General features: G+C 48.2%; 1 protein-coding gene across 1 annotated transcript in view; it reads right to left on the minus strand.

Moving 5' to 3' along the window:
• Slc22a20p overlaps positions 1-9,566 on the minus strand; it is a 12,974-nt gene extending 3,408 nt beyond the window's left edge. Inside the window, exons 1-6 of the mRNA XM_005351770.2 lie at positions 9,192-9,566; positions 9,010-9,113; positions 8,182-8,336; positions 6,282-6,450; positions 5,133-5,256; positions 3,732-3,847 (exon numbers count right to left, since the gene is read on the minus strand). Coding sequence (XP_005351827.1) covers positions 3,732-3,847; positions 5,133-5,256; positions 6,282-6,450; positions 8,182-8,336; positions 9,010-9,113; positions 9,192-9,566 — 1,043 coding nt within the window. The remainder of the gene's footprint in view (positions 1-3,731; positions 3,848-5,132; positions 5,257-6,281; positions 6,451-8,181; positions 8,337-9,009; positions 9,114-9,191) is intronic.
• Positions 9,567-10,715: the final 1,149 nt, after the last annotated feature.

The following is a 10,715-nucleotide window of genomic DNA, read 5'->3' on the forward strand; positions in this document are numbered from 1 at the left end:
TGGATCAAACATGAAAATCCATCAAGCTAAGCCATGCACATTTTGGTGTGTGCTTTCAAAGCAAGGCAAGAGTGGCATGCACCTGTAATACCAGCACCAAAGAGGCCAAGACAACAAAATCCAGAGCTCAATGCCTACCTGGGCTACAGAGAGAGACCCCCATCTTAAACAGCCAACCAAAATGACAAAAATGGTGACTGGATGGGCATAAGTCTAACATGGTCCACCTTATTCCTGGCCAGGGTTAACACAAACCCTCTCCTAGTCATCCAAACACCAATGTTAAGAGTTGTTTTGAAAGGATTTTGCCTGTGTGATGAAGGTCCAATGTCAGTTGACTTGAAGATAATGGGGTGATCCAATCACACAAGTCCTTTAAGCCTGGGCCTAGGTCAGTGGCAGAGAGCTAGAGTTCCAGAGCCTAAGACACATTTTTTTTCTTTCAGTTTTATGAGATCAGGTCTCATATAGCCCAAGCTGGGCTTGAACTTGTTATTTTCCAAAGGCCCTGATTCTTCCGTTTCCACTTTCACCCATACTGAGGCTACGGGTGTGCCTCTTCACCCAGGCAGAGAGCAATCTACTGTGAGAGTCTCCACTGAAATGGAGACTGTCACCCGGCCAGGAATGTAGGTGGTCTCTTGGAATTGAGATGGTCAGCAGAGACAACCAGCCTACAGCTGCAGAGAGCGCAACTCTGCCAAATGAATTCTTCCACAAAGACTCTGCCAAAGCGCTGAGCTAGACAGACTCCTGCAGCTCAGCCTTGTGAGAACCGTGTGGGGACCCAGCGGCCTCGGGCTGGCACTTCAGCCTGCAGGGGAAGTGAGTGGAGCCTGGTCATGGTGGCCTTTGAGAAAGCCAAAGACCAGCCAGGGAAAAGCCACCAGGTTTATTTTCATGTTCCTGAGGGCATGTTGTTGGCACAGCTAGCAGGGACGATAAGGGGTGGCTTTGTTCTCGAAATTGTCTTCCCACAGTGACTTGGAACGCCATCCAGGTGGGGCAGATATTGGCAATGTTCTGGAAATACCTGGTGTTTGAGAATTGGCTACCAAGAATAGAAGGTGCCAAAAGACAGGACTGGCAGGCTTCAGGTTATTCTGGACCTGCGGATGGAAGCATGTCTTGGTGCCCAGGGGCAAGAGGAAGAGTTTAAGTTTTCTCTTTTTTTTTCCCCTAATCCATGCCAAAATGGATCAGGGCCAATTGGGATGTACTCGGACAGTCTCAAAAAAACATTCTCATATCAACTGTCAGGTAAGGAGCGGTCCTTGGCTCAGCGCTTGGCACTAAATGCATGACTGACTACCCAATCAAGTTTGTTCACCCCACTAAGTTTAGATGCGCGCTGGGGAACTGGAGGGGTGGCCGCAAACGGGGCCACAGTCAGGATGGCTGCAGTCACGTCAAGCTGGATCCCAGCACAGCGGGAACAGACTAGATAGACATTTTCCTTTCTGTCTGACGTCCCTGTACCTGACAAAGCTCTCACGTTCCTTCCTTTGTTCACGCGTTATTCTACGGCTTATCAAATATTTACTACAAATCTACCATATTTTCCATGGCTTTGCTTAACAATAAAAGGTATTTCAGATATAATTTTTTAAATGTTATTTAAAGTAAAAACTAGTAGCAGAACAGAGTGTTAATCTATTTTTGTAGGAACATAAGTGTATATGCATACATGTGTGCACAAGCTGACCAATTCTCAGCTCCCTTTTCATCCTCCCAGTCCTTCTGGGACCCTAGGAGTCCTGTCCCGCCCCAGCTGAGCCTAGGGGGCCTCTCTCCACCTCCAGAAATGGTGTAATTGGACCCAGATGCGGCCTAGTGAGGCTCCAGGGCTTCAGGGGAGCCCTGAAACAGCCAAGATTTTCTGTATAAACTGAAATTAATAAATTGAAGCTGGGAGGCTTCAAGGGGGTTGGGATGGTTGGAGAATCTTGCAGCAAGACCCAAGGCCCCACCTCTGCCTGAGCTGTGGATTGCTGCCTCTTAACAAGAACAGGCCATTGCTAATTTTCTCTAGAAGGATCCAAAAGAAGATTTTCAACCTCTGAGTTTGGAGTTAGTAGTTTGTGTCTTTCTGGCAGGAAGAGGAAGGTGAGGAAATGTCTGGACACCAGAGGGCAGGCTCAGCTGGGGATGTGGGGGATGTCACAACACACCTCAGGGAGGTCTTGGGGTCACCAAGTCTCCCTCACAGCCCAGAGTCAGATCATCAAGTTCTCTCCACCTCCGGAGTGGGAGACACCTCTGCATTCCCAGAGCCCAAGCGACACATTCCAAATCAGGTAACAGAATGTCAGGGGTCGGGGTCAAAAACACTGAAAGTTCTTGGCATATCTCGACTTTGAGACTCACAAGGACCAAACTGCAATCGGAACTCAATCATTGTCTATCTCCCCGCCTCATAAATGTCAGCTTGAAATATTTAATGTCCAGGGAATGTGGAGGAGAGGGGCAAAGATATTTATCTTTTTTCGCTTTGCCCTCCCAGTTTGTGTAATAAATGAGACTGCCTGGCTTGGTGTTTTGTTTCATCTGGGGATTGACCCTAGCAGCTTGTACATGCTGGGCAAGTGCTCAGGACTGGGCTACATTCTGAGACCCCCTTTCAAAAATTCATTTGTTAAATTATAAAAAAATTAATTATAAATTTATATGTTAAATTGTTTATTTTTATTTGCTATTTTATTAATTTTTAAAGTTTTGCTTACTTTTACTTGTGCATGTATGTGTGTATCTGTTTATGTGCACGTGTGTGCAGGTAAGATTCTGCTCAAATGTGGACACCCTAGACCAATATAATGGCTCATCTATGCTGCCAGTCAGTGCTTCCACAGAGTACCAGGTGCTAGGTGGAATCTTCAGAGACAGGGTTTCTCTGTGTAACCCTGGCTGTCCTGGAGCTCACAGAGAGAGGGAGAGAGAGATTCATCTGCCCCTGCCTCCTGAGTATTGGGATCAAAGGTATGTGCCATCAGCACCCAGCTGTAACCTTAATTTAAAACAATATTTTTAAGTATGGATGTTCTGCCGGCATGTACGCATGTGCACCACATCTGTCTGGTTGGCAGATGTTGGCTGACTTTCCTTTCCCACCCACCAGTTCCCAAATAACTCACATGGAGATTCCACAGGGGCAGATCCTCTGGAATTGCATTTACAGTTGGTTTTGAGCCACCATGTAGGTGTTGGCAATTGAGCCAGGGTCCTCTGCAAGAACAGCAAGTACTCTAAACTGCTGGGCCATCTCTCGAGCCCCTGGGGATGACCTTGTGTGTGTGTGTGTGTGTGTGTGTGTCCTTTGCTTACGTATGCACCTGTCTGTGCCAATGTGGTAACCCATGTGTACAAATATAAAGGCCAGAGGTCACTGGGTGTCCTCCTCTATCTTCTGATGCTTTATTCCCTTAGACCGGAACCTGAAGCTCAGCTTAGCTAGGCTAGTTCTCAGGATCTGCTTATATTCAATGTGACAGGCACACCTGGCCATGCTCAGCTTTGCACACGGGTACGGGGGATCTGAACCCAGGTCCTCATACTTGTAAAGCTCTTCATCCCTGAGTCCTCTCCCCAGCCCTGAGGCCCTGCTGCTGAAAGGGTGTGACTTGAGATTGAATTCACACACTCACCTGCTCATTGTACCAGGACTGTTTGCCAATGAGAGCAGAAAGTGTGCTCCCATCTTAGGACAAAGTCTTGGGTATGAGCTCATCACCTACCAGATAGCCATGAGACAGCATGTGACCTTTCTGATGGCCGGGGTTCGGAAGAGGTCCAAGATGGAGTTGGAAGTACGGACACTTGAGAACTCACTCTGGATGTAGGAGCTCACCACCTGGATGAGGAATGTCTAATCAGGGAGGGGCATTGAGGGCTATGGCACCCCAATTTTCCTGCTGGGGACACCTTATCAGTGGAAAACAGAACTTCAGTTGTGTTTCTTGGGATGATATCTGGCCTTATCCTCTCCACTGAGGAACTGATGGTCCTTAGAGACTGCACGATTTTGAGATGGGGGCTGCAACATGTACCCCAATAATCCTGAGGTTCTGAGGTGCTAGAGACACACTCAATTCCTGTAACTTCGCGATAGGATCAGGGAGTGGTTAAAAGCAGCTGACTGGAATTAGCTGTTTCAGCACTGGGTTAGCACAAGCAAGGCCTAGCTTCTATCTCCAGGACAACTCTACCGTGTGCTCAGAGGCAAATTACAGGGTCTATCCAAACCTCAGTGTCTATTTCTTTCTCTTTTTTGCAGTCTTTTTGTTCCGTTTATCAGCATGTGTGGAGGTCAGAGGACAGCTGTGAGAGCCAGGTCTCTCCTTCCTTCGTATGGGTTCTGAGGGTTCAGCTCAGGTCACCAGCAAGTACTTAATCCACTGGGCTGTCTCACTGGCCCCAATCTGGATTTTCTTCCTCCTCTTCCTCCCCCTCCTCATGTGTGTGGTGGATGAGTGTGTTCATGTGTTTGTGCACTCACATGTGGGAGGCGTGTGAGGGCAAATGTTGACAACCACTTCTGGTGTGTGCTTTGTGTGCACAGTACATTTCTTTCTTTCTCTTTTTCCCCTGAGGCAGAGTTTCACTATGTATCCCTGGCTGTCCTGGAACTCACTTTGTAGGCCAGGGTGGCTTTGAACTAAGGATCTGCCTGCCTCTACCTCCCAAGTGCTGGGACTAAGGGTGAGTGCCACCATGACCGGCTATGTGTGTATTTCTTAATTTTTTTTTTTTTAAAGTTTAAGGTCTTGTCACTGAACCTGGAACTTACCCTTTCAGCTAGGCCAGCTGGCACGCGAGTCCCTGCTCCCCCCCTCTCCCCACTTCAGCTCTGGGTATAGCACCTAACTTCTGGGTATACCACCATACCTGACTTCTTTTCCCCTGAGCATGCTGGGATTCAGCTGGGGTTCTCATGCTTGTACAATAAATACTTTCTCCACTAAGCCACCTCCCCAGCCCCCATACTCAACACTTCATTCTCCGTCTGCCCTGAGCATCACCAGCCTCTGCGTTGGGACGGCAGGCAGGTAAGTCCAGGGTAACTGACAAGTCCCAGTGTAACCAGAAGCTACTACCATGAAAACCTACCCCAGCCTTCCACCCACACAGCTGCTTACCTCTGTAGTCAGCCTTTCCCCTTCCTCCTTCCTGCCGTTTATCATGGCCACCTTCCGAAGGTTCTGCACAGCTTGTTGAGACTTGCCATGAAGGAGGAGCCATCGGGATGACTCTGGAAGCCACCTGGAACACAGAAGGATCATTCCCACCTGCAGTTCCAATATACATTCATTGCCTTCTACCAGACCCTAAAGGCAGGTGGCATGGCCCCTGCTTCATGCCCAGGATGTGCCACCAAAGTCCCTTTGTTGTTTTGTTTTGGAGACAGGCTCTCCCTAGATAGCCCAGGCTGGCCTCAAACTCCTGGTCCTTCAGGCTCTGCCTCCAAAGTGTTGGAGAACCAGGTGTGCAACCACTACACCTAACACAATACTCTCTCCTTAATTTTTTAAAATTCCACTATGTAGGTGGGTCCCAGAAATTGAACTCTGGTTGTTAAACTTGAAGACAAGTGCCTTTACCTGCTAAGCTATCTTGCCCACCTATTTTCCTATTTTTAAAAAAAGTTTATCATACAGAGAATCACTGAAGAGCCTATCAAAACTAAGATATACTTGGCATTGAATATACTAAGATATACTTGGTATTGAATCTCGGTCACTGTGTGACCTTGAAAAAACCATGGTCCCTGTCTGGGCTGTACCTCAGTTTTCCTCTTACCAAATGTCATGGGTGTGTCATAAAATATAGTGGAACTGACACAGGCAAGATCATTTTGTGTGTTCCAGAGCTCTATGCCAAGGACAGAGGTTTCCCAAAGATTCCCTAAATCTATTTATTTATTTATTTATTTATTTATTTATTTATTTATTTATTTCTATCCATGAGTACCAGGACCCCTGTGACCTTCATGACACTCTCTGTTCTCTGTGTCCAGTACATCACAGACACGGCACACTCTGTCCTATCAAGAAGCCATGTCAGAGTCTGGTGGTGGTAGCTCATACCTTTAATCCCAGCACTCGGGAGGCAAAGGCAGGTGGATTTCTGTGAGTTTGAGGCCAGCCTGGTCTATAGAGCAAGTTCCAGGACAGGTTCCAAAGCTATACAGAAAAACTGTCTCGAACAACCAAAAAAAAAAAAAGCCATGTTGGGGTTCAACCACACAAATGCACATACCCACCCATCACCTTCTCTGATGGACATACCAAGAATAGAGGAAAAAGACCAGAAAAGGAGCAGAAACAGCAAACTGTAGCCACCGCCAGGGACGGATCAGGTAGGCCACACCAGCCAGGATAAGCTGGCCCAAGGTGAAGGAGAAGCCCAGCAAGACGCCTGCCACCGTCCGGCCCCTGGTTGGCATCCACTCTACAACTGTGGAAGAAAGACAGCCAACTTAAGTGCCTCATCCACCACACAGCTGTTCAGTTCACCTGTTCCTTCCTCAAGACTGCGGCAACTTAAACCCCACTCCAAGATTTACCTAGACAATACTCTAAGAGTGGCCTGTGGTGGGTTATTACAGGACATCAGACTCCACAATGGCTTCCTTGTAAGGTTGGGGGTTCTGAGACGGAGTGCGGGGCCTCTATTGGCATGTCCCTCCTCGTGTGTGTGTGTTCAAGTGCATGTGCACATGAGAATGCAAACATTTGTGTGGTAGAGAGGCCATTCTAGAGATGGACTGAAGGACCCCAGGTACCTGCCCTTCTAGAAGGAGGTGGGTGGGACTGGATTACTGAGGTCCCAATATATGCTTAGCATCTTCCAATACCCAAATGCTGGTTCTGAAAGAAGCAGAAAAGGGATCCTGATCTCCACACCTGGCTCTCTAAGCCCAAGACCTCCCTCCCTCCCTGAAGTCAAAGGCCCATCTGTCTATGGACAGTGAAGGCAGTGGCCCTTTCTGAGGCTGATGACGCCTTCAGAAGCAAACCAAGTGGTCTAAGAGACACACACTGGTGGCAGTCCTGTGTCCAGGGTGGGCTCTCATGATGCCTTCCACCAGGACCACCTACAGGCTCCAGTTTACTACTTATCACTGAAGGGGGACACTCCTATTTGTTTAGCACCCAGGAGTTAAAATCTCTACCATGGAGCTAAGAAATAACCAGCCTTTGCAGACTAGCAAACCCACCTTCCCTAAAGCCATACAACCTCAGGGCTCTCTGTAGTCCTCGGGACCATCTCCTTCCTTCCTTCCTTCCTTCCTTCCTTCCTTCCTTCCTTCCTTCCTTCCTTCCTTCCCTTTTCCAGTTTTTTGAGACAGGGTTTCTCTGTGTAGCCTTGACTATCCTGGGACTCTCTCTGTAGATCAGGCTATCTTTGAACTCAGAGATCTGCTTGTCTCTGCCTCCTGAGTACTGGGATTAAAGGCATACATCACCACTGCCTGACTATTTCTTTATTATAGACAGGGTCTCACCCTCTGTACTTTTTGATTAGCCTGGAACTCACTTTGTAGACCAGGCTAGCCTCAAATGTGTGATCCTCCTGCCTCTACCTCCTGAGAGCTGGGATTATATTCATGCACCTTGGCACCCTGCCCTATAGTTGGCGTTTGGGTTTCTAGAATAGGATCATTGATTGTATGAGCCCCCCACCCCCACCCCTACTTATTTACAGACTCAAACTTGCTGTGTAACTGAGGATGACCTTGAACTCCTGATCCTCCTGCTTCCATTTCCCAAGTGCTGGGATTACGTGTGTGAGCCACCATACCTGGCTCCCTTGGAGATCATTCTATATCATGGCCCTGTGTCCCAGTCACCTATGTGACCCCTCCTAAGCCTGGCACATTGTAGACAATTAGTGGCTATTGTTGAGTAACACTCAGATGAAATCAACCTGACCCTTGTAGCTCACGGATTAGTAAACTGAAACTCAGAACCAGATAGGCCACCAGGGTCCATTGCCACTGCTACCATGGTCACAATCTGCCAACCCAGGTCTTCCAAATCCAGACCCCTGGGTGGGGTTTTGAGTTGAGGTTTCTGGATAAGAATTACCCCTCACCCCCAAAATTAACAAGGATGTCCTATGATGGCTGCAATTCCCCCTCCTCCTGACCCCAGCCTCTCTGGGTCCCACCTGAATTGGACTCACCCAGGGAGAGGGAGTTGAGGATGATGCCAGAGAAGGTCATACCCATTAAGAACCGGAAGACACAGTAGGCACTGAAGGAGCCAACGTAAGCTGTGGCAGCCCCGGAAACTGCCAGCTGCAGGTACGACCAAACCAGTGGAGCCTTGCGACCCAACCTGAGCCCAAAGAGTGAGGGGTTAGGGAATCCCAAGCTGGCCAGATGACCCCAAGGGAGCAAAACCTGTGCCTGACCCTTCTGCCTTGGTAGAAACACCAAAGCAATCAAGGGGAAGATGAGATGCCCAGTCAAAGCCACCCTAGTAAATAGCTCATACAACTGCCAGGACCCCAATGCTGGTGGCCAAGGCTGGTCAGGAATAGAGGGATATGTAGAAGAAAACCAGAGACTGAGAGATTTAGTCCAGGTTGGGGAAAGGTAGAGATTTTGAGAAGACCCCGAGGCCTATGCCTGTAATCCCAGCATTGGGAAGAGGAGGCAGAAAGATCAGAAATTCAAAAAAATTAAAAGAAAAATCTCACTGAGTGGTGGTGGTGCATGCCTTTAATCCCTGCACTTGATAGGCAGAGGAAGGAGGATGTCTGTGAGTTCAAGGCCAGCCTGGTCTACAGAGTGAGTTTCTAGGCTACACAGAGACACCCTGTCTTGAAAAACCAGAAAAAAAAAAAGGAAGGAAGAAATGCTCACAGATACATACACAAACTTACTATGTTTATATACACACTTATACACACAAAAAGAAAAGGGAAGAAAGGAAGAAGAGAAAGAAAAGGAACGCAGATGAACGTGAGGGCTTTTCTAGGTGACTAGGACCTCTCCCAAACACTCACCGGTCTGCAAGGCCACCAAACAAGGCAGCTCCTACCAGCACCCCAGACATGTAGATGGACTGAGCCAGGTCACGGAGGGTGCGGGATTCACATACCAGGTCCCACTATTAGGGAGAGAATAATGCTAATCTGTGACCCTAGGCAGCAGCCTCCCTGGCCCAGGCCACCCATCCACCTCTGACCTCCATCACGATGGTAGAGGGGAAGATGCTCCGGTCATAGACCCAACCATCCTTGCAGTCCTCTGTGGCCACTCTGTGGGAGGAGGTGTTGGACTTCAGAAGGGCCCACTGGGGCTCTGTGTAGCGCCGGCATGGCTCAGGGACCCCATGCTGGTTCAGGGGTATGGTGGCCCTCAGCCAGGCCTCTGAGTCATTGGTGGTAGCTTCTGTGTTGTTGGCAAGATGCTGGCAGTAGTGAGGGGGTGCTGCCGCTGTGAAGTTCTGCAGGAAGGTGTGGCAGGCCAGCAGCCCGCAGGGAAGCAGCAGCAAGGCTGTATAGACAAACTGGAAGCGACCTACGCCCCCCAGAGCATCCAGCAGGTCTGTGAAGGCCATGGCAAGGGCTCTACCCAAGGTCCTGTGTGCCCAGGCCTTATGTAAAAAGGCAGGGGAGGGGACTGGGAGGTGGAGGATCAGGCCAGGGGTTAGGACCACACAGGCCCTCAACCCTGCAGCTCAGAGGGATCCAATTACACCTCGCAGGAGGTCTGTGTCCCCACATCTGCAGGGGGGCCCCTCCTCCAGGCCCTTTCTCCCTCTGTTACCAAGGGCTGGGCACTGGGGCGATGGCCTAGTCAGGGTAAGTAAGCTCACTTACCTTACACTCATAAAGCCCTGCATTTAAACCCACTTAAGAAAGATGACCCTGGTACCACACACTTGTTTGTTTGTTTTTCGAGACAGTTTCTCTGTGTAGTCCTAGCTGTCCTGAAACTCTTACAGACCAGGCTGGCCTGGAACTCGGAGATCCACCTGCCTCTGTTTCCCATGTGCTGGGATTAAAGGGTGTGTACCTGGCTCTTGAATTTCTTTTTTTTTCTTTTAATTGATTTTTACTGAGCTCGACGTTTTTCTCTGCTCTCCTCTCTGTCTCTCTCCTCCCCGCTTCAACCCTCCCCCAAGGTCCCCATGTTCCCAATTTACTCAGGAGATCTTGTCTTTTTCTACTTCCCATGTAGATTAGATCTATGTAAGTCTCTCTTAGTGTCCTCATTGTTGTCTGAATTCTCTGGGATTGTGGTTTGTAGGCTGATTTTCTTTGCTTTATGTTTAAAAACCACCTATGAGTGAGTACATGTAATAATTGTCTTTCTGTGACTGGGTTACCTCACTCAAAATAATGTTTTCTAGCTCCATACATTTTACTGCAAAATTCAAGATTTTTTTTTCTTCTGCTGTGTTGTACTCCATTGTGTAAATGTACCACATTTTCCTTATCCATTTTTCAGTCAAGGAACATTTAGGTTGTTTCCAGGTTTTGGCTATGACAAACAAAGCTGCTATGAACATAGTTGAGCACATGTCCTTGTGGCACGATTGAGCATCCTTTGGATATATACCCAAAAGTGGTATTACTGGGTCTTGAGGAAGGTTGTTTCCTAATTTTCTGAGAAATCGCCACACTGACATCCAAAGATTGCTGAATTTATTTATTTATTTATCTATTTATTTATTTATTTATTTATTTGGTTTTTCGAGACAGGG

The sequence above is a fragment of the Microtus ochrogaster genome, chromosome 8 (genome assembly GCF_000317375.1).
Source record: "Microtus ochrogaster isolate Prairie Vole_2 chromosome 8, MicOch1.0, whole genome shotgun sequence".
In the NCBI taxonomy this organism is placed as follows: Eukaryota; Metazoa; Chordata; class Mammalia; order Rodentia; family Cricetidae; genus Microtus; species Microtus ochrogaster.